General features: G+C 40.2%; 1 protein-coding gene across 1 annotated transcript; it reads left to right on the top strand.

Annotated features, from left to right (window-relative positions):
* Window positions 1–10406: 10406 nt before the first annotated feature.
* On the top strand, window positions 10407–25032 carry LOC124127441. The gene is made up of 2 exons (XM_046490836.2): window positions 10407–11236; window positions 21878–25032. Exon 2 carries the CDS (start codon window positions 23174–23176, stop codon window positions 25028–25030), a length of 1857 nt encoding a protein of 618 aa, XP_046346792.1. The 5' UTR covers window positions 10407–11236; window positions 21878–23173; the 3' UTR covers window positions 25031–25032.
* Window positions 25033–25070: the final 38 nt, after the last annotated feature.

The following is a 25070-nucleotide window of genomic DNA, read 5'->3' as shown; positions in this document are numbered from 1 at the left end:
GAAAGCATGTTACCACCTTGTGTAAGTGACAGCATGTAACCATGAAGTGTAACTGACAGCATGTTACCATGTAGTGTAACTGACAGCATATTACCATCTGGTGTAAGTGACAGCATGTTACCATGTAGTGTAACTGACAGCATGTTACATCTGGTGCAATTGACAGCATGTTACATCTGGTGTTAATGACAACATGTTACCATGTAGTGTAAGTGACAGCATGTTACCATATAGTGTAACTGACAGCATGTTACCATGAAGTTCAAATGACAGCATGTTACCATCTAGTGTAACTGACAGCATGCTACCATGTAGTGTAACTGACAGCATGCTACCATGTAGTGTAACTGACAGCATGCTACCATGTAGTGTAAATGACAGCATGTTACAATGTAGTGTAACTGACAGCATGTTACCATCTAGTGTTACTGACAGCATGTTACCATCTAGTGTAACTGACAGCATGTTACCATGTAGTGTAACTGACAGCATGTTACCATCTAGTGTAACTGACAGCATATTACCATGTAGTGTTACTGACAGCATATTACCATAAAGTGTAACTGACAGCATGTTACCATCTAGTGTAAGTGACAGCATATTACCATGTAGTGTAACTGACAGCATGTTAAAATCTAGTGTAACTGACAGCATGTTACCATGTAGTGTAACTGACAGCATGTTATCATGTAGTGTAACTGACAGCATGTTACCATCTAGTGTAACTGACAGCATGTTACCATGTAGTGTAACTGACAGCATGTTACCATGTAGTGTAACTGACAGGATATTACCATCAAGTGTTACGGATAGCATGTTACCATGTAGTGTAAGTGACAACATGTTACCATGTAGTGTAAGTGACAGCATGTTACCATCTAGTGTAACTGACAGCATATTACCATCAAGTGTAACTGACAGCATGTTACCATGTAGTGTAACTGGCAGCATGCTACCATGTAGTGTAACTGACAGCATGTTACTATGTAGTGTAAGTGACAGCAAGTTACCATCTAGTGTAAGTGACAGCATATTACCATAAATTGTAACTGACAGGATGTTACCATGTAGTGTAACTGACTGCATGTTACCATGTTGTGTAACTAACAGCATGTTACCATCTAGTGTAAGTGATAGCATATTACCATGTAGTGTAACTGACAGCATGTTAAAATCTAGTGTAACTGACAGCATGTTACCATGTAGTGTAACTGACAGCATGTTATCATGTAGTGTAACTGACAGCATGTTACCATGTAGTGTAACTGACAGCATGTTACCATGTAGTTTAACTGACAGCATGTTACATCCGGTGTAACTGACAGGATGTTACCATGTAGTGTAAGTGACAGCAAGTTACCATCTAGTGTAACTGACAGCATATTACCATAAAGTGTAAATGACAGGATGTTACCATGTAGTGTAACTGACAGCATTTTACCATCTAGTGTAACTGACAGCATATTACCATGTAGTGTAACTGACAGCATGTTAAAATCTAGTGTAACTGACAGCATGTTACCATGTAGTGTAACTGACAGCATGTTACCATGTAGTGTAACTGACAGCATGTTACCATCTAGTGTAACTGACAGCATATTACCATGTAGTGTAACTGACAGCATATTACCATGTAGTGTAACTGACAGCATGTTACCATGTAGTGTAACTGACAGAATGCTACCATGTAGTGTAAGTGACAGTATGTTACCATGTAGTGTAACTGACAGCCTATTACCATGTAGTATAACTGACAGCATGTTACCATCTAGTGTAACTGACAGCATGTTACCATGTAGTGTAACTGACAGCATGTTACCATCTAGTGTAACTGACAGGATGTTACCATGTAGTGTAACTGACAGCATGTTACCATCTAGTGTTACTGACTGCATGTTACCATCTAGTGTTACTGACAGCATGTTACCATCTAGTGGAACTGACAGCATGTTACCATCTAGTGTAACTGACAGCATGTTACCATGTAGTATAACTGACAGCATGTTACCATCTAGTGTAAGTGACAGCAAGTTACCATCTAGTGTAACTGACAGCATATTACCGTTTAGTGTAACTGACAGCCTATTACCATGTAGTGTAAGTGACAGCATGTTACCATCTAGTATAACTGACAGCATATTACCATAAAGTGTAACTGACAGGATGTTACCATCTAGTGTAACTGACAGCATGTTACCATGTAGTGTAACTGACAGCATGTTACCATGTAGTGTAACTGACAGCATGTTACCATGTAGTGTAACTGACAGCATGTTACCATCTAGTGTAACTGACAGCATGCTACCATGTAGTGTAACTGACAGCATATTACCATGTAGTGTAACTGACAGCATGTTACCATGTAGTGTAACTGACAGCATGCTACCATGTAGTGTAACTGACAGCATGTTACCATGTAGTGTAACTGACAGCCTATTACCATGTAGTGTAAGTGACAGCATGTTACCATCTAATATAACTGACAGCATATTACCATAAAGTGTAACTGACAGGATGTTACCATCTAGTGTAACTGACAGCATATTACCATAAAGTGTAACTGACAGGATGTTATCATCTAGTGTAACTGACAGCATGTTACCATCTAGTGTAACTGACAGCATGCTACCATGTAGCGTAACTGACAGCATATTACCATGTAGTGTAACTGACAGCATGTTACCATGTAGTGTAACTGACAGCCTATTACCATGTAGTGTAAGTGACAGCATGTTACCATCAAGTATAACTGACAGCATATTACCATCTAGTGTAACTGACAGGATGTTACCATGTAGTGTAACTGACAGCATGTTACCATGTAGTGTAACTGACAGCATGTTACCATGTAGTGTAACTGACAGGATATTACCATCAAGTGTTACTGATAGCATGTTACCATGTAGTATAACTGACAGCATGTTACCATGAAGTGTAACTGACAGCATATTACCATGTAGTGTAGCTGACAGCATATTACCATCTGTTGTAAGTGATAGCATGTTGCCATGTAGTGTAACTGACAGCATGTTACCATGAAGTGTAACTGACAGCATGTTACCATGTAGTGTAACTGACAGCATATTACCATCTGGTGTAAGTGATAGCATGTTACCATGTAGTGTAACTGACAGCATGTTACATCTGGTGCAATTGACAGCATGTTACATCTGGTGTTAATGACAACATGTTACCATGTAGTGTAAGTGACAGCATGCTACCATGTAGTGTAACTGACAGCATATTACCATGTAGTGTAACTGACAGCATGTTACCATGTAGTGTAACTGACAGAATGCTACCATGTAGTGTAAGTGACAGTATGTTACCATGTAGTGTAACTGACAGCCTATTATCATGTAGTGGAACTGACAGCATGTTACCATGTAGTGTAACTGACAGCATGTTACCATCTAGTGTTACTGACAGCATGTTACCATCTAGTGTAACTGACAGCATGTTACCATCTAGTGTAACTGACAGCATGTTACCATGTAGTATAACTGACAGCATGTTACCATCTAGTGTAAGTGACAGCAAGTTACCATCTAGTGTAACTGACAGCATATTACCGTTTAGTGTAACTGACAGCCTATTACCATGTAGTGTAAGTGACAGCATGTTACCATCTAGTATAACTGACAGCATATTACCATAAAGTGTAACTGACAGGATGTTACCATCTAGTGTAACTGACAGCATGTTACCATGTAGTGTAACTGACAGCATGTTACCATGTAGTGTAACTGACAGCATGTTACCATGTAGTGTAACTGACAGCATGTTACCATCTAGTGTAACTGACAGCATGCTACCATGTAGTGTAACTGACAGCATATTACCATGTAGCGTAACTGACAGCATGTTACCATGTAGTGTAACTGACAGCATGCTACCATGTAGTGTAACTGACAGCATGTTACCATGTAGTGTAACTGACAGCCTATTACCATGTAGTGTAAGTGACAGCATGTTACCATCTAGTATAACTGACAGCATATTACCATAAAGTGTAACTGACAGGATGTTACCATCTAGTGTAACTGACAGCATGTTACCATGTAGTGTAACTGACAGCATGTTACCATGTAGTGTAACTGACAGGATATTACCATCAAGTGTTACGGATAGCATGTTACCATGTAGTGTAAGTGACAACATGTTACCATGTAGTGTAAGTGACAGCATGTTACCATCTAGTGTAACTGACAGCATATTACCATCAAGTGTAACTGACAGCATGTTACCATGTAGTGTAACTGGCAGCATGATACCATGTAGTGTAACTGACAGCATGTTACTATGTAGTGTAAGTGACAGCAAGTTACCATCTAGTGTAAGTGACAGCATATTACCATAAAGTGTAACTGACAGGATGTTACCATGTAGTGTAACTGACTGCATGTTACCATGTTGTGTCACTGACAGCATGTTACCATCTAGTGTAACTGACAGCATATTACCATGTAGTGTAACTGACAGCATGTTAAAATCTAGTGTAACTGACAGCATGTTACCATGTAGTGTAACTGACAGCATGTTACCATGTAGTGTAACTGACAGCATGTTACAATCTAGTGTAACTGACAGCATGTTATCATGTAGTGTAACTGACAGCATGTTACCATGTAGTGTAACTGACAGCATGTTACCATGTAGTGTAACTGACATCATGTTACATCCGGTGTAACTGACAGCATGTTACCATGTAGTGTAAGTGACAGCAAGTTACCATCTAGTGTAACTGACAGCATATTACCATAAAGTGTAACTGACAGGATGTTACCATGTAGTGTAACTGACAGCATTTTACCATCTAGTGTAACTGACAGCATATTACCATGTAGTGTAACTGACAGCATGTTAAAATCTAGTGTAACTGACAGCATGTTACCATGTAGTGTAACTGACAGCATGTTACCATGTAGTGTAACTGACAGCATGTTACCATCTAGTGTAACTGACAGCATGCTACCATGTAGTGTAACTGACAGCATATTACCATGTAGTGTAACTGACAGCATGTTACCATGTAGTGTAACTGACAGAATGCTACCATGTAGTGTAAGTGACAGTATGTTACCATGTAGTGTAACTGACAGCCTATTACCATGTAGTGTAACTGACAGCATGTTACCATCTAGTGTAACTGACAGCATGTTACCATGTAGTGTAACTGACAGCATGTTACCATCTAGTGTAACTGACAGCATGTTACCATGTAGTGTAACTGACAGCATGTTACCATCTAGTGTTACTGAGTGCATGTTACCATCTAGTGTTACTGACAGCATGTTACCATCTAGTGTAACTGACAGCATGTTACCATCTAGTGTAACTGACAGCATGTTACCATGTAGTGTAACTGACAGCATGTTACCATCTAGTGTAAGTGACAGCAAGTTACCATCTAGTGTAACTGACAGCATGTTACCATGTAGTGTAACTGACAGCATGTTACCATCTAGTGTAACTGACAGCATGTTACCATGTAGTGTAACTGACAGCATGTTACCATCTAGTGTAAGTGACAGCAAGTTACCATCTAGTGTAACTGACAGCATATTACCATTAAGTGTAACTGACAGGATGTTACCATGTAGTGTAACTGACAGCATTTTACCATCTAGTGTAACTGACAGCATATTACCATTTAGTGTAACTGACAGCATGTTAAAATCTAGTGTAACTGACAGCATGTTACCATGTAGTGTAACTGACAGCATGTTACCATGTAGTGTAACTGACAGCATGTTACCATGTAGTGTAACTGACAGCATGTTACCATCTAGTGTAACTGACAGCATGCTACCATGTAGTGTAACTGACAGCATATATCCATGTAGTGTAACTGACAGCATGTTACCATGTAGTGTAACTGACAGCATGCGGCCATGTAGTGTAACTGACAGCATGTTACCATGTAGTGTAACTGACAGCCTATTACCATGTAGTGTAAGTGACAGCATGTTACCATCTAGTGTAACTGACAGCATATTACCATAAAGTGTAACTGACAGGATGTTATCATCTAGTGTAACTGACAGCATGTTACCATGTAGTGTAACTGACAGCATGTTACCATCTAGTGTAACTGACAGCATATTGCCATGTAGTGTAACTGACAGCATGTTAAAATCTAGTGTAACTGACAGCATGTTACCATGTAGTGTAACTGACAGCAGGTTACCATCTTGTGTAACTGACAGCATGTTACCATGTAGTGTAACTGATAGCATGTTACATCTGGTGTAACTGACAGCATGTTACCATGTAGTGTAAGTGACAGCAAGTTACCATCTAGTGTAACTGACAGCATATTACCATAAAGTGTAACTGACAGGATGTTACCATGTAGTGTAACTGACAGCATTTTACCATCTAGTGTAACTGACAGCATATTACCATTTAGTGTAACTGACAGCATGTTTAAATCTAGTGTAACTGACAGCATGTTACCATGTAGTGTAACTGACAGCATGTTACCATGTAGTGTAACTGACAGCATGTTACCATCTAGTGTAACTGACAGCATGCTACCATGTAGCGTAACTGACAGCATGTTACCATGTAGCGTAACTGACAGCATGTTACCATGTAGTGTAACTGACAGCATGCTACCATGTAGCGTAACTGACAGCATGTTACCATGTAGTGTAACTGACAGCCTATTACCATGTAGTGTAAGTGACAGCATGTTACCATCAAGTATAACTGACAGCATATTACCATCTAGTGTAACTGACAGGATGTTACCATGTAGTGTAACTGACAGGATATTACCATCAAGTGTTACTGATAGCATGTTACCATGTAGTATAACTGACAGCATGTTACCATGAAGTGTAACTGACAGCATATTACCATGTAGTGTAGCTGACAGCATATTACCATCTGTTGTAAGTGATAGCATGTTACCATGTAGTGTAACTGACAGCATGTTACCATGAAGTGTAACTGACAGCATGTTACCATGTAGTGTAACTGACAGCATATTACCATCTGGTGTAAGTGATAGCATGTTACCATGTAGTGTAACTGACAGCATGTTACATCTGGTGCAATTGACAGCATGTTACATCTGGTGTTAATGACAACATGTTACCATGTAGTGTAAGTGACAGCATGTTACCATATAGTGTAACTGACAGCATGTTACCATGAAGTTCAAATGACAGCATGTTACCATCTAGTGTAACTGACAGCATGCTACCATGTAGTGTAACTGACAGCATGCTACCATGTAGTGTAAATGACAGCATGTTACAATGAAGGGTTACTGACAGCATGTTACCATCTAGTGTAACTGACAGCATGTTACCATGTAGTGTAACTGACAGCATGTTACCATCTAGTGTAACTGACAGCATATTACCATGTAGTGTTACTGATAGCATGTTACCATGTAGTATAACTGACAGGATGTTACCATGTAGTGTAACTGACAGCATATTACCATGTAGTGTAACTGACAGGATGTTACCACCTTGTGTAAGTGACAGCATGTTACCACCTTGTGTAAGTGACAGCATGTTACCATGAAGTGTAACTGACAGCATGTTACCATGTAGTGTAACTGACAGCATGTTACCATCTAGTGTTACTGACAGCATGTTACCATATAGTGTAACTGACAGCATGTTACCATGTAGTGTAAGTGACAGCATGTTACCATATAGTGTAACTGACAGCATGTTACCATGAAGTTCAAATGACAGAATGTTACCATCTAGTGTAACTGACAGCATGCTACCATGTAGTGTAACTGACAGCATGCTACCATGTAGTGTAACTGACAGCATGCTACCATGTAGTGTAAATGACAGCATGTTACCATGTAGTGTAACTGACAGCATGTTACCATCTAGTGTAACTGACAGCATGTTACCATGTAGTGTAACTGACAGCATGTTACCATCTAGTGTAACTGACAGCATACTACCATGTAGTGTTACTGATAGCATGTTACCATGTAGTATAACTGACAGGATGTTACCATCTAGTGTAACTCACAGCATGTTACCATGTAGTGTAACTGAAAGCATGTTACCACCTTGTGTAAGTGACAGCATGTTACCATGTAGTGTAACTGACAGCATGTTACCATGTAGTGTAAGTGACAGGATATTACCATGTAGTACAACTGACAGCATGTTACCATGTAGTGTAACTGACAGCATGTTACATCTGGTGTAACTGACAGCATGTTACTATGTAGTGTATCTGACAGCATGTTACCATGTAGTGTCACTGAAAGGATGTTACCATGTAGTGTAAGTGACAGCATGTTACCATGAAGTTCAACTGACAGGATGTTACCATGTAGTATAACTGACAGCATGTTACCATGTAGTGTAACTGACAGCATATTACCATGTAGTGTAACTGACAGCATGTTACCATGTAGTGTAACTGAAACATGTTACCACCTTGTGTAAGTGACAGCATGTTACCATGTAGTGTAACTGACAGCATGTTACCATGTAGTGTAAGTGACAGGATGTTACCATGTAGTATAACTGACAGCATGTTACCATGTAGTGTAACTGACAGCATATTACCATGTAGTGTAACTGACAGCATGTTACCATGTAGTGTAACTGAAACATGTTACCACCTTGTGTAAGTGACAGCATGTTACCATGTAGTGTAACTGACAGCATGTTACCATGTAGTGTAAGTGACAGCATGTTACCATGTAGTGTAACTGACAGCATGTTACATCTGGTGTAACTGACAGCATGTTACCATGTCGTGTAACTGACAGCATGTTACTATGTAGTGGAACTGACAGCATATTACCATGTAGTTCAACTGACAGCATGTTACCATGTAGTGTAATTGACAGCATGTTACATCTGGTGTAACTGACAGCATGTTACCATGTAGTGTAACTGACAGCATGTTACGATGTAGTACAACTGACAGCATGCTACCATGTAGTGTACCTGATAGCATGCTACCATGTAGTGTACATGACAGCATGTTACCATGTAGTTTAGCTGACAGCATGTTACCATGTAGTGCCACTGAAAGCATGTTACCATGTAGTGTAAGTGACAGCATGTTACCATGTAGTTCAACTGACAGCATGTTACCATGTAGTGTAACTGACAGGATGTTACCATGTAGTGTAACTGACAGCATGTTACCATGTAGTGTAACTGACAGCATCTTACCATGTAGCGCATGTTACATCTAGTGTAACTGACAGCATGTTACATCTGGTGTAACTGACAGCATGTTACTATGTCGTGTAACTGACAGCATGTTACCATGTGGTTTTACTGACAGCATGTAACCATGTAGTGTAACTGAGAGCATGTTACCATGTAGTGTAACTCACAGGATGTTACCATGCAGTGTAACTGACAGCATGTTACCATGTAGTGTAACTGACAGCGTGTTACCATGTAGTGTAACTGACAGCATGTTACCATGTAGTGTAACTGACAGCATGTTACCATGTAGTGTAACTGACAGCATGTTACCATGTAGTGTAACTGACAGCATGTTACCATGTAGTGTAACTGACTGCATGTTACCATGTAGTGTAACTGACAGGATGTTACCATGTAGTGTAACTGACAGCATGTTACCATGTAGTGCATGTTACATGTAGTGTAAGTGACAGCATGTTACATCTGGTGTAACTGACAGCATGTTACCATGTCGTGTAACTGACAGCATGTTACTATGTAGTGTAACTGACAGCATATTATGATCTAGTGTAAGTGACAGGATATTATGATCTAATGTAACTGACAACATGTTACCATGTAGTGTAACTGACAGCATATTATGATCTAGTGTAACTGACAGCATATTATGATCTAGTGTAACTGACAGCATGTTATTATCTACTGCCACTTGAGGTCCTTTTTGACAAACACTTGTCATTTGTCTCATTTGCGTGGGATACTTGTTTTGATCACATATGTTTTCGTAGAAAAATAGCATGTGTACATTGACATGAGTAAAGGAGTGTGATGGGCCATGGGTGGGGAAGGTGTGTTGGTGTGTCTATGGATGTGTCTTGGGAGTGTTACATCCTGAGGTATAAAAAGAAATGCACAATATGTATAAAAATAGTGAAACAGATTGTGCAAAATATCTCACAACAGATTTGAGAGAATTTACACACATATTTACAAAATACCTCTTTTGTGAGGAGAGCACCGGATAAAGTAGTAGGTTGCTAAGGCAACATTGGGTGCATTCTAAATGACATAACAATAGAAATGAGTTGTGTGTGACTGGCGGCAGAATCATCAGTTGAAACTATACAGTAAAACAATCAGAGTAAATCTCTATCTTGGTATTTCATATCTGAACAATGCCAACATTTGCAACATGAGTGCAGTATTTGTAACACTAAGTAAATATATAGCACTGTTTGAGTTCACAATTAATCCAAACTACCCTGGAGCCAGGTATACATCAATAAATCAAAGAACAGAAACTTAGGTGATATCCAAAGCAGCCAGATGAGCTGGATGTGTTACCTGGATCATCTTACACCTTTACTGATGGCCATCCTTAACATGGCACCTGTTGACAAGCTATTGTTAGAATGAAACATGAATGAGTATCTCAGTGTCATTTAGCCTCACATACATGTTATGAACCCTGTTTCGGAGAGAAAGTGCAAGATATTAACCTGTGGTGATCTGGCATATCATCTTCCTTGAAAATAACCATCCCAAACTACTGAGTTGATGTTTCTCTTCCAACCATAACAAAAAAAAATGCATATTCACATTGGCCTTTTAACAGAGTGTACAGTCAAAACAGCCATGTGCTTACCTAAAGCATGAATGTAGTGGTGTAGATTGCCTTATAATATCAGCAGACCAGCCTTCACCATGATAACAAGGGTGAAGTTACATTTTCATTCAGATCAATAGTAATAACTGTTCAATGGGGACAGCAGACATTATGTACAGTTTGACAGAAAAATCAATAAAGCCAGCAGCTATGTAAAAAAGGCAGCTACTATCTAGCATTGATGTGTATACCATTGCAACATGAGACTGTTGCTAGCAACACTATTGGCAACCAAAAGCCAAACCTCCATGGGTACAACCATAGAACCAGGATAGGAAAGTCCACATGTGTCCTGCATGCAGCGACGATATATAGCCTGCACCTTGACAGTAGTGAATACGGCCTGCACCATGCCAGCAGTGAATACAGCCTCGACTTGAGAGTAGTGAATACAGCCTGCACCATGACAGTAGGTAATATAGCCTGCACCTTGACAGTAGTGAATACAGCCTGCACCTTGACAGTAGTGAATACAGCCTGCACCATGCCAGCAGTGATTATAGCCTGCACCTTGACAGTAGTGAATATAGCCTGCACCTTGACAGTAGTGAACACAGCCTGCACCATGCCAGCAGTGATTATAGCCTGCACCTTGACAGTAGTGATTATAGCCTGCACCTTGACAGTAGTGAACACAGCCTGCACCTTGCCAGTAGTGATTATAGCCTGCACCTTGCCAGTAGTGAATACAGCCTGCACCTTGACAGTAGTGATTATAGCCTGGACCTTGACAGTAGTGAATATAGCCTGCACCTTGACAGTAGTGATTATAGCCTGCACCTTGACAGTAGTGAATACAGCCTGCACCTTGACAGTAGTGATTAGAGCCTGCACCTTGACAGTAGTGAATACAGCCTCAAACTTGACAGTAGTGAATACAGCCTGCACCTTGACAGTAGTGAATACAGCCTGCACCATGCCAGTAGTGATTAAAGCCTGCACCTTGACAGTAGTGAATATAGCCTGCACCTTGACAGTAGTGAATACAGCCTGCACCTTGACAGTAGTGATTATAGCCTGCACCATGCCAGCAGTGATTATGGTCTGCACCTTGACAGTAGTGAATATAGCCTGCACCTTGACAGTAGTGTACACAGCCTGCACCTTGACAGTAGTGATTATAGCCTGCACCTTGACAGTAGTGAACACAGCCTGCACCATGCCAGCAGTGATTATAGCCTGCACCTTGACAGTAGTGAATATAGCCTGCACCTTGACAGTAGTGAATACAGCCTGCACCTTGACAGTAGTGATTATAGCCTGCACCTTGACAGTAGTGAACACAGCCTGCACCTTGACAGTAGTGAATATAGCCTGCACCTTGACAATAGTGAATATAGCCTGCACCTTGACAGTAGTGAATACAGCCTGCACCTTGACAGTAGTGAATATAGCCTGCACCTTGACAGTAGTGAATACAGCCTGCACCTTGACAGTAGTGATTAAAGCCTGCACCTTGACAGTAGTGAATACAGCCTGCACCATGCCAGTAGTGATTATAGCCTACACCTTGTCAGTAGTGAATATAGCCTGCACCTTGACAGTAGTGAATACAGCCTGCACCTTGACAGTAGTGATTATAGCCTGCACCTTGACAGTAGTGAACACAGCCTGCACCTTGACAGTAGTGAATATAGCCTGCACCTTGACAATAGTGAATATAGCCTGCACCTTGGCAGTAGTGAATACAGCCTGCACCATGCCAGCAGTGATTATAGCCTGCACCTTGACAGTAGTAAATACAGCCTGCACCTTGACAGTAGTGATTATAGCCTGCACCTTGACAGTAGTGAATATAGCCTGCACCTTGACAGAAGGTAATATAGCCTGCACCTTGACAGTAGTGAATATAGCCTGCACCTTGACAGTAGTGAATATAGCCTGCACCTTGACAGTAGTGAATATAGCCTGCACCTTGACAGTAGTGAATATAGCCTGCACCTTGACAGTAGTGAATATAGCCTGCAACATGACAGTAGCGAATATAGTCTGCAACATGACAGTAGCGAATATAGCCTGTATCATGACAGTAGCGAATATAGCCTGCACCATGACAGTAGTGTATATAGCCGGCATCATGACAGTAGTGAATATAGCCTGCACCGTGACAGTAGTGAATATAGCCTACACCTTGTCAGTAGTGAATATAGCCTGCACCTTGACAGTAGTGATTATAGCCTGCACCTTGACAGTAGTGAACACAGCCTGCACCTTGACAGTAGTGAATATAGCCTGCACCTTGACAGTAGTGAATACAGCCTGCACCTTGACAGTAGTGATTAAAGCCTGCACCTTGACAGTAGTGAATACAGCCTGCACCATGCCAGTAGTGATTATAGCCTACACCTTGTCAGTAGTGAATATAGCCTGCACCTTGACAGTAGTGAATACAGCCTGCACCTTGACAGTAGTGATTATAGCCTGCACCTTGACAGTAGTGAACACAGCCTGCACCTTGACAGTAGTGAATATAGCCTGCACCTTGACAATAGTGAATATAGCCTGCACCTTGGCAGTAGTGAATACAGCCTGCACCATGCCAGCAGTGATTATAGCCTGCACCTTGACAGTAGTGAATACAGCCTGCACCTTGACAGTAGTGATTATAGCCTGCACCTTGACAGTAGTGAATATAGCCTGCACCTTGACAGAAGGTAATATAGCCTGCACCTTGACAGTAGTGAATATAGCCTGCACCTTGACAGTAGTGAATATAGCCTGCACCTTGACAGTAGTGAATATAGCCTGCACCTTGACAATAGTGAATATAGCCTGCACCTTGACAGTAGTGAATATAGCCTGCAACATGACAGTAGCGAATATAGTCTGCAACATGACAGTAGCGAATATAGCCTGTATCATGACAGTAGCGAATATAGCCTGCACCATGACAGTAGTGTATATAGCCGGCATCATGACAGTAGTGAATATAGCCTGCACCGTGACAGTAGTGAATATAGCCTGCACCATGACAGTAGTGATTATAGCCTGCATCATGACAGTAGTGAATATAGCCTGCACCTTGACAGTAGTGAATATAGCCTGCACCTTGACAGTAGTGAATATAGCCTGCACCTTGACAGAAGTGAATATAGCCTGCACCTTGACAGTAGAGATTACAGCCTGCACCTTGAAAGTAGTGAATATAGCCTGCATCATGACAGTAGTTGATATAACACACCACGATAGGTGTGACTATATCACACACAACATCGCAGGTGCAATTTTATAACAGACACCACAGCAGGTGTGACTATATAACACACCACGGCATGTGCGACTACATAACACACACGACGATGGGGTTTTACTATATAACACACACCACAGCAGGTGTGACTATATAACACACCATGGCATGTGCAGCTACATAACACACACGACGATGGGGTTGACTATATAACACACACCACAGCAGGTGTGACTATATAACACACCATGGCATGTGCGACAACATAACACACGCCTCTATGGGTGTGACGATATAACACACACCACAGCAGGTGCAACTACATAACACACACCACAGCAGGTGTGATTATATATAACACACACCACAGCAGGTGCAACTACATAACACACACCACAGCAGGTGTGACTATATAACATACACCACAGCAGGTGCATCTACATAACACACACCACAGCAGGTGCAACTATATAACTCACATGACAATAGCTAACTACTATATAACAAACACCACGATGGCTGCGACTATATAACACACACCACAACAAGTGCGATTACAGAACACACACTATGATGGATGGGACTATATACCACACACCACAGCAGGTGCAACTATATAACTTACACCATGATGGGTGAAACTATATAACACACACCATGACAGGTGTGACTTTATAACACACACCATGACAGGTGTGACTATATAACACACACCATGACAGGTGTGACTATATAACACACACCATGACAGGTGTGACTATATAACACACACCATGACAGGTGTGACTATATAACACACCATGACAGGTGTGACTATATAACACACACCATGACAGGTGTGACTATATAACACACATCATGACAGGTGTGACTATATAACACACACTACGACAGGTGCGACTATATAACACACACCATGACAGGTGCGACTATATAACACACACCATGACAGGTGCGACTATATAACACACACCACGACAGGTGTGACTATATAACACACACCGCGACAGGTGCGACTATATAACACACACCACGACAGGTGCGACTATATAACACACACCACGACAGGTGTCACTACATAACACACATATACAGGGATTAATCATGTCAATTTTAATACTCCATTCCATCCCTGTGCTTCAGAAACCTAACAACGAACCACTGCTCACGTAAAAGTACAGGTATCTCCAATCATTTACAATATCATAGTTACACCATGTGAGTAGTGCTAAACTTTCTTCTACGGGTGTGCATAGTCACAACGAGACGAATCAGCTTCTGTACATGAGCATTTATTTATCTGTGCTGTGAAAGTACCAACAATATCTCCGCCATTAAACACAAACCATCGAACGATATGTATTATGATAACAGTATGTATAACATGGCTTTGAAGAATATTCCAATTACCGTATTCGACGTAATAAGCGCCCCGCTCTAATAAGCGCCCAAGGCGATATTTGCTAATATATTGGCAAGTGAACAATCCCAATTAGCACCCCTTCCGATTGATCAATGTACACAAGACTTATCTATTCGTGTATAATACGCACTCGTGTGTTATATGCACCCTTAATTATGGGCAATTAAATTCTGAAAAATATATCTGTCGTATATAAACAGTTCAAACCGTCAGCATAAACCACAAAATTTATCTGTCAACTGTTTTTTCCACCAAAATAACATTCTAACAAAAGCCCCCTATTTCTAATTTTGAGAGCGCCCTGGGCGCTTATTACGTCGAATACGGTATATAAAAACGCCATGCCAGTTGAAAGAAACTCAAAACTGAACGCTAATCACGGGAACAGGTGTAGGGTGCTATTGTATCAAGAACAATAATTGGTGTGACAGTGGGATTTGAACCCCAAATCAGCAGACGTCTAAGGGATGTGATTCACCCCTTCCTAATTTGCTAATTGTAACCCTGTTGTCATAACGTCAATAGGCAGTCAGGTGACTCACATTACTAATCCATGGCAATGGGGGGGACTGTAAAGTCTGCTTCAACAATAAACAGAACATATAGTCAGCTCCAATAACGCCTGCATTAATAACCAAAAATATGACATTATGGAAATACCAGCTCTAAAACATTTGACGTTGTGAAATAGTAACGGAAGACAAAAGATTTGGCTTTGTGTTCAAATAGATATGTCATTCGTTTGTGTATAGGTTAAAGTATTTGGAAACTCAAAAGTCACCAAATAAAAGTAAACTTGAGCGATTACTTAACTTCAAGAAGTTATCAGTTGCCTGGTATTTATACACGATCTGTGAGCAAATTCTGACACGCCTCAAAATGTAGTGTAGGATAAGATGTTGGGTTTCACAAGACTTGATCCATACACTGTATAATGAGGATGTTCATAGTGCGATGTACGTCAGCAGCATCTTAGGTACAAGCAAACACTGTCAGACACCGTGTTTGTGTGTTCACAACAGCACTTCAACATTTGGCATACTAGACATTATTAGCACAAGTGTAATTGTAACAGTGAATATTATCCTACCCTATTTGTTATACCGGAGATGAAATTCTCTAGTGTCAGGATGATTCTCCAGAGTGAATTTGAACCCATACCAGTGTGTTTAATCCTATCCTATACGATACTCAAGAGTAAAACTTCCCCCGGGATAATATTTAGGTAGGATATAATCATTGCTGACATCAGAGACCATATATGGTCTGACATAATCACTCTCTTGGTTGTTGTGGAGACCAATAATACAGCTATACCGTAAACAGACACATTATACATTAGAAAATCTTATTATTTCAATCATGAAGAAATGTAGCCTTCCTGGTGTTACATTACAGATAGACTGGTAAGTGTATGAATTGGGTTTAATACGGCTTTAAACAGTATTCATGTTATATCACTGTTTGTCAGCATAATGTGGGAGGAAGTCTGAAGTGATGCAGGTCTCAGATGCTTATCACTTTAGAGAAAACCTTGAACATGGGTATGGTGCTGACAAACCTAGAAACATAATCGGGGTGAACCAGGATTTGAACCCACAATCATAGGTTTCTGGCATGCCCAAGGGACACAACTCTGTACAGTGAATTGTGGCACCTTGGCCACACATGCCCCCCTCCCCCCAAATACAGGGAAATAACATTGATAGTTAATAGATTCCAATATGACTATATGATTAGAAAGGTGTTTGCGTTACATGCTGAAACATAGTGCCATGACACTCAAAGCAGCTCATCTAGATGTGCAGTCAACAGTTTAAGAGTAACAAAATATGCTGTCAGCATTTATATTCAATTATTTTCTGAATAAACAATGAGGACAAAGAACAAACACTAAAATCTATCATTTGATCAAAATATGCAGCATGTGAAGAAGAAACATACAAGTGCAGAGGTCAAATAAAGATTTAAGTGAGTGAGGGAGTTGGTTTTAATGCCGTTTTGAACACTATTCAAGTCATATCATGGTGTGTCAGGTTCATGTGGGAGGAAAGGCTGAAGTGATGCAAGTCTCAGACGTTTACCACTTCGGTGAAACCCATGGGCACGGGTATGGTGCTGACAAACCTGGAAACATAATCGGGGCGACCTGGAATTCAAACCCACAATCACAGGTTTCTGGCGTGCCCAAGGGACACAACTTTGCACAGTGAATTGTGGCGCCTTAGACAACTGGGTCATTGTGCCCACATCAAGGTTAAAAATATTGCAAAAAATGGAATATAGTAACTACTGACTAAATGTGGCTACCTTGGTGAATAAATTCAGGGGCCATAATGTGTTTGAACAAGCATGTGACATTTCTGCAACATTGGTCAAGTTGTCTCTGAGGAGATGATGTTTACTGTGCAAGGAAGTGCATTTTGAGAGAATTTAGGAGCATAGTAAAAGTAAAGGTCAAACCAAGGTCAAGATGTACCGGTAACATATCGTGACAAAGGGACCATGTGTTCAGCCCCACTTCTAAAAAAACATCCCCTATTTGTGGAATTAATTACCTAGCTCCAATGAGCAACACATGACCAACGTTGAGACCAATCTTCAATTTCTAGCTGTCAGTAGGATCAAAGTGCAGCATCATAACTGGTGGTAACAAGTATGTGAAGTTTCAGCTTCACTGGTTCAATGGTTGCTCAGATGTTTCCGATGCCCGATGCACCATGCATGACGGACAAGCAGGCCACAACATAAGCTCTCATAACTTTCTGTCAGGTGAGCTAATAAGCAGTCCACCATTTATGGAATACCTCAAAACTTTCGAACCAGAAACATATATCATAAACAATTTTGATATTACTAAATCAGTTGACAGATGATCTCATCAATATGATTCATGTTTTATACCTTATATTGTCTAATGCAATACAACTTGATCTTTGCCTCAAGCTACCCTAACAACAAGTTATACTTACTTCCAGGCAAAGGACTTCTGCTTTGGGATAACACATGCACTGTGAAGTACAACATTGAAACAGAAGAAAGTCTCATGCATGTAACCACCAAAATGAGAATCTAACAGATACTTCAAGTCTAATGACCTTGACCTTCAATCTCAGACATCAAGAATGGTTTCTTGAAAATTTCAAACTGAAAGCATATGTTGTGTTACAAATGTAAAGTAACTGTAGCCTAATGTAATAATACACTTCTAAGTATACTGTTTTACTGTTTACAAATCCTAGAATGTGTCAATGAGCTTGACATATGGCAGGTATAGACAAAAATGTATAATACATATTGTTATTATAATAGATAATCGTGAATTAAAAATCAAGCATTCCATGTTTTTACATTAAGGTTTCCAGTGACCATGACCTTGATGGAGGTCATTGAGAATCTTCCCAAATTAAAACCCCACCCAGGAAATCATTAAGTTTCCCAATCATAAATATTCATGTTATCATGTGCACAAGCATCTTTGATGCCTAAGTCTCATTGAGTGACCTTGACCTTCAAGATTATCCAATCACATGTGGGAACATTATTTTTGCAATCTTAGGAGGTGTTACAAATATTAAGTATCCATACTGTCAATGCTTTCTGAATCAAAATGCAAATTTCGTTATGAGTAAATGACCTTCAAGGTGACTTTGACAATTGATACACCCATGACACATGCCAGGTAAAGAGTTACTCACTTAGAGTCTATCAGAACTGTTTCGAAATTGCTTGATTTGTTTATGAATTAATCTGAAATTTCCAGTGAAATTTGAGCCATGTTTCATGAGGACCCTAGTGATCATGCTAAAGAATATTCAATCAAACTCCACCACAGACATCATCGATGCTAAGTTTGTAAAGTTCAAAATGAGTAACCTTGACCTCAAATATCCTTCAATCATGTGTTAGAAAACTTCACAAGTGTATATAGGAGGCATATCAGGTATGAAGTCTCTAACATCAGTCATAAGCGGATGGTTGAGAAAACAAGTTGCCGTATTCAAATTTGAACAAATATATTTACATCCAGGTATATGGGCGGCCATTCGGTCAAAAAATACAAACTTGAAAAAAAGGACAAAAGTACGCAATTAAGGTCAAATATTACGAATAAAGAACTAAATGTTACTACTAAAGGTCAAAATACAATATTAATAGTCAAATGTTAGGAAAAGACATCATAAGAAAAGAAAGAACAATGTGTACGAAAGAACGTCAGTGAGCATGAAAGGACGTTTTCAATAAAGTACGTCAGTGAGCACAAAAGGACGTTTTCAATAAAGAACGTCAGTGAGCACGAAAGGACGTTGACAATAAAGAACGCCAGATGGCGCTGCAACTTGTAAAACATTCCGAGTTTAATCGGCTTGTTCCGCCGTGTATAGTATATGATAACTGCATGCCGAGGTGCGCAATGTATTACGTCATTCCTCGTGCACTCACCGTCTGACGTCACACATATATATACATGTATTTATAATGTATAATGTACACATTGTGTATAAACATGTTGCGTTAAGCTTTGTCACCACTTAAGGGCCTTTTCATAAATACAGTATACTGTGTAAAACCAACATCTGTATACAACCTTAAAAAAACACTCACTTAACGTTAAACTAGGATTCACCTACAGTGATCCAATAACTGTTCATGCTTGGTGCAACACGAGGGTGCTATGATGCCGAGATTTGTTTCAGACGCACATTTTCATCTGAAGAGTGAACGTTGTGCGAGAGTTTGTTTTCTTTAACAGCTTTTCGGAAACTGTGTGCGAACAAAATGCTGCCTAATATCTGAACAACAAATATATATATATCAAATGGATTTGTATGCATATGAATAACTTACACATTCGTTAGGAAAAATAGCTCGCCATAAATAAAGAAAATCGAGTTTCATCTATGACGCCAGCTTTCGTTTTCAAACCATATTTATTTTTCTTGTTTACATCCACATTTATATGTGTGACGTCAGACGGTGAGTGCACGAGGAATGACGTAATACATTGTGCACCTCGGCATGCAGTTATCACGGCAGAACAAGCCGATTAAACTTGGAATGTTTTACAAATTGCAGCGTCATCTGGCATTCTTTATTGTCAACGTCCTTTCGTGCTCACTGACGTTCTTTATTGAAAACGTCCTTTCGTGCTCACTGACGTTCTTTATTGAAAACGTCCTTTCGTGCTCACTGACGTTCTTTCGTACACATTGTTCTTTCTTTTCTTATGATGTCTTTTCCTAACATTTGACTATTAATATTGTATTTTGACCTTTAGTAGTAACATTTAGTTCTTTATTCGTAATATTTGACCTTAATTGCGTACTTTTGTCCTTTTTTTCAAGTTTGTATTTTTTGACTGAATGGCCGCCCATACAGGTGTATGATACTATCACATGAAATCAGAATTATCTAAAATGTACCTACATGTAGTTTGGGGCTCTTCCATGAGGTTCCAAGTCAGTGTTGATACATGAAGTAACCAAAGAAGTTCAGTTTCAATTTCGTGATCATTTGCCTTGAAAAGCATAGAATACACATAAACTCACACCTCATCCTATCTGCAAACAAGTACCATGAAACTTAAAAACTGGATTTTTGAAATCAGTACAGAGACCATATACCGACATATTGTCTCTGAACAGTAATTTCATCTGTTATGGTGGATGGGCTTTAAAGATGTAAATCTCAACATTACTGTACTAGGCCATGGGCTACTTAGGTCCACTGTGCACCCCCCCCACCTCCCAACAAAACCTACTTTTTCTGAAGCCTTAGTATATCCTGAACATGAAATCATATGTTAACATTGAAAATATAGGGATGCACTTCCTGTTTTCATCATGTTTGTGGAGGTACCCTCAAAATCGCGATTTTGCAATCCACGTCGAGTGTCATTTTTGTACTTCAAAAAAAAGGTCAATAAATGTCTTTACAAATGTCCAATCTCTATGTGTAATATATCAAAATAAAGCTGAAGTTATTCCGGTTACAATTATGTTATTTTCATTTAAATATAATGAGAAGTATAGTGGCTATTAAACTTTTACTTAGTAGAACACACATATGCAAATTTGCTCCACGCAGATCGCTCAAACTTTCCATAATTTTCTATTATATGGAAAAATAAATACGAGGTAATCACAAAAACAAATACAGGCTATAATCTAGTGATATATAACTTTATCTTGAAAAAAAATCATTTGAATAAACACTATAATTGGACACATGAGAGTTCAAAGTACACGTGCCACGGTCATGTCCCAAAATATCACCTTCACAATAGAAGATCACACACACACACACACACACACACACACACACACATTATAGATTTAATTAAAAATAACACAAATTAAAACAAATGGATGAATTTTCCATGCACTGACAAAAGTGTATGTGTTTGTAACATATAAACTTTTTGTCCTATTTTTCAGACTGATGCATAAGTGATATCTGAAACGAGAGACATGGAGACAGGCGATGAGGTTGAACCTCCACCTAAGCGTCAAAGGATGGCCAAAGTGGTGAAGAGGAAACGAAACAAATATGCATTGTTCACATCCCAGGATTACAATACGGAACATTCCAACTGTTTTCTGCTACAAAGGATGCCGAAAACAGACTTATCAAATTGAAGGAGATACGCGAAAGGAGATTATCTCAGCCTCCGTGTTCTGTTCATCGAATGAAAGAGACATGTCTGCTTATACCGAACACAATAGCTGCACACCATGGATACCACAGAGAGTGTTACGAACGATTCACCATGAATCTCAACCGCCTCTCCTCACACTCTGATCCCTCAGGACCATCATGTTCTAAATCAAGCAGAAGAAGTTCAGCAGACCATGTATTATTTACTCCCGACTGCATATTCTGCAATTCAGAAGGAAGGAAGAAGATCAAGGAAAAAGGAACATGGACCACTGAGCGACTGAGCCAGTTTGAACATGATGGATGGATAACTATACTGGAGATAGCCGGGGAAAAAAATGATGAAAAACTTCTCACAAGGATTCGAGGGCAAGACTTGTTTGCCTGTGAAGCAAAGTACCACAAGTCATGTAGGGGTAAATACACACAGAATCCTGATAAATGGAGGAGTACACATGATGAAGACAAATCAAGGCAACTGAAGCTCACAGAGGCCCATAATATAGCATTCAGTGCTGTATGCAAAGTGATCGATATAGATATCATAGAGCAGAAGAACATGATGAAACTGACTGATCTGTGTAAGATATATATTGAAAGCTTGCAACTAACTGAGTTTCCAAATCCAAACTACCATGGTGAGAACCTCAAAGAAAAGCTTGAGAAACACCAGACGTATAAGGACAGGTTGTCTTTCTGTATGTTGAACAACACCGGAAACTTTCAAACCTATATTGTATATTCTTCAGATATTGATGTCAGCAATGCTGTTAGACGTGCATATGAGCTCGCTTCTTCAGATATGATCAAAGAAGTTGGAAGTTATCTGCACAAGATTATTCTTGACAGCTTTGCAAAAGCAAAGGAATTGAAATGGCCCCCCATCTGCTCAGGATCTTGGAAATGTTGATGATGTTCTGCCACCACAACTCCAGAAATTCCTCAACTATGTCCTAACAGATAAAGGGACCACCCACACACCTAAATCATATCGACTTGTACTTTCGATAGGACAGGACCTCTGTCGTGCGGCAACAAACGGGGAGTGGAAACTCCCAAAGCATGTGTTGATATGCATGACACTTCGCCATCTGTTCAGAAGTGAGCGATTGATAACACTGCTCAACCGAATGGGCCATTGTGAGAACTACTCATTTTCACTGGAATTAGAAACAGCGCTGGCTCAGGCCATTGCGCAAACATCAACTCTATTGTCAACTCAGATTATTCGGTCACCTACTGCACCAGCAGTTTTTCATTCTGAAATTGATAACTTCGACCAATTACTGAACAACCTCACCGGAATGGACTCAATTCATACTGCCCATGGTATCATGCTGCAGGATATAGAAGGCAAATCAGAGGATCATGGTGGTATTCACATAGACATTCCATCAATTCTGAAGGACAGCACAACAAAGCAACGGTCATTAAACCTCGATCCAGCTGACAATCTCCCAGAATGCTATGTCACCCAGCGTAGAAGTCCACAGATAATCATCAAACAGCTGACATATCCTGGTGGCGAAGACACGTACAATGCAGCTAACATGCGACACATATTGTGGATGCTGATAAGGATGAAGAGCAGTTTATCACACCAGACTGTTCCCGGATGGACAGGCTTTGTGTCTCTAACTGGAACAACTCCTGAGAATTTGACAACAATAGACTACTATCCCGTTATTGGTTGTCCAATCACAGAATACAAAACTGTGCAGGAGTGTCTACGCTATGCTGAAAATGCCACCAATGAAGTTGATCAGGAATACATCATCACCACATTCGACTTAGGTGTATGTATGAAAGCATACCCACTCGTCTGGAACAATCAAACCAAATATGAGAAGCACATAATCCTGATTGGAACCTTCCATCTAGTTTGCGCATACATGAAGATGATAGGAAAGAAAATGAATGGGTCAGGCCTCTCTGACATATTGCTGGAATCTGGCTTGATTGCGTCGGGTTCCATCACAGGTGTTCTTTCGGGGAAACACTATGAGAGAGCAATGCACTGCCACAAGGTCTTGTTGGAATGCCTTGAGAGACTTCCGATGACTCAGTATGTAGCAAGTCAGGGTCAAACTGAAGCACTGTCTTCGTTATCTGAGCAATCTAAGCAACTTCTAGTTCTAGTGAACTACATCAAAGGGTTTCAGCAATATCGTGATGACATTAGAGCAGGACTTCGTGGAGAGACTGCTCAAATGTGGCTATCATACATGGATCATGTATGGCTTGTACTATCACTGATACATTCAGTGAAGCACAATGATTTTCTCCTCTATGGACATTGTCTTCATCTCATGGCCGACCTATTTTTTAGCTTTGGCGGACAAAATTATGCGAGGTACCTCACATATTTTTCGACATTCATAGCCAACATCGAGACATCTCATCCAGGAGCTACAGACTTGATGAAGAGAGGTGCTATTAGCGTAGCCCGATCATTCATTCCTGGCAACAGATGTGCAGTCGACAAGACAATGGAAGAGACTTTCATGCGACATGCCAAGTCTCATGGGGGTGCTGGTGCTGGTGAATCAGGAGTGTTGACTAACCATGATGCTTACCAACGCTGGGTTAGAACCACTCACGCCAGATCACAGTATGTCAATGCCACACTCAATATGGCTGATATGTTGTCAGACCGCATTGGGGAATCCAAACATCATGATGTCCGTCCTGCTGAGGTTCTTAAAAGTGAAAAACTAGTAAAGCGGACACAAGAAGCTGTGGAAAGTTTTTTAAACCCATTCACAGTAGACAAGAAACATCAGTTGTTGATACTTCCATCAGGACAAGCAGCATCCGAGGATGTGAAAGTAGATGTCCTCAGAGCAGAAGTGGCAGGTAGAGAAGCAAAGAATGCCTTCATTGAAACCCATTTGAAAACAGGCAAAGATTTCTTTGAACCAGTGAGCGTTTGAATCTCAAAACTTTGGGAGACATGAACAAGAAGATCAGCAT

Source organism: Haliotis rufescens, unplaced genomic scaffold (assembly GCF_023055435.1).
Source record: "Haliotis rufescens isolate VD_foot unplaced genomic scaffold, xgHalRufe1.0.p SCAF_2, whole genome shotgun sequence".
Lineage (NCBI taxonomy): Eukaryota > Metazoa > Mollusca > Gastropoda > Lepetellida > Haliotidae > Haliotis > Haliotis rufescens.
The sequence above is the reverse complement of the archived record's forward strand: the minus strand, read 5'-3'. Positions and strand labels throughout refer to the sequence as shown.

Bases quoted from the DNA above. Each gene is read 5' to 3' on its own strand.
- LOC124127441 (XM_046490836.2), top strand. From the start codon at position 23,174: ATGACACTTCGCCATCTGTTCAGAAGTGAGCGATTGATAACACTGCTC.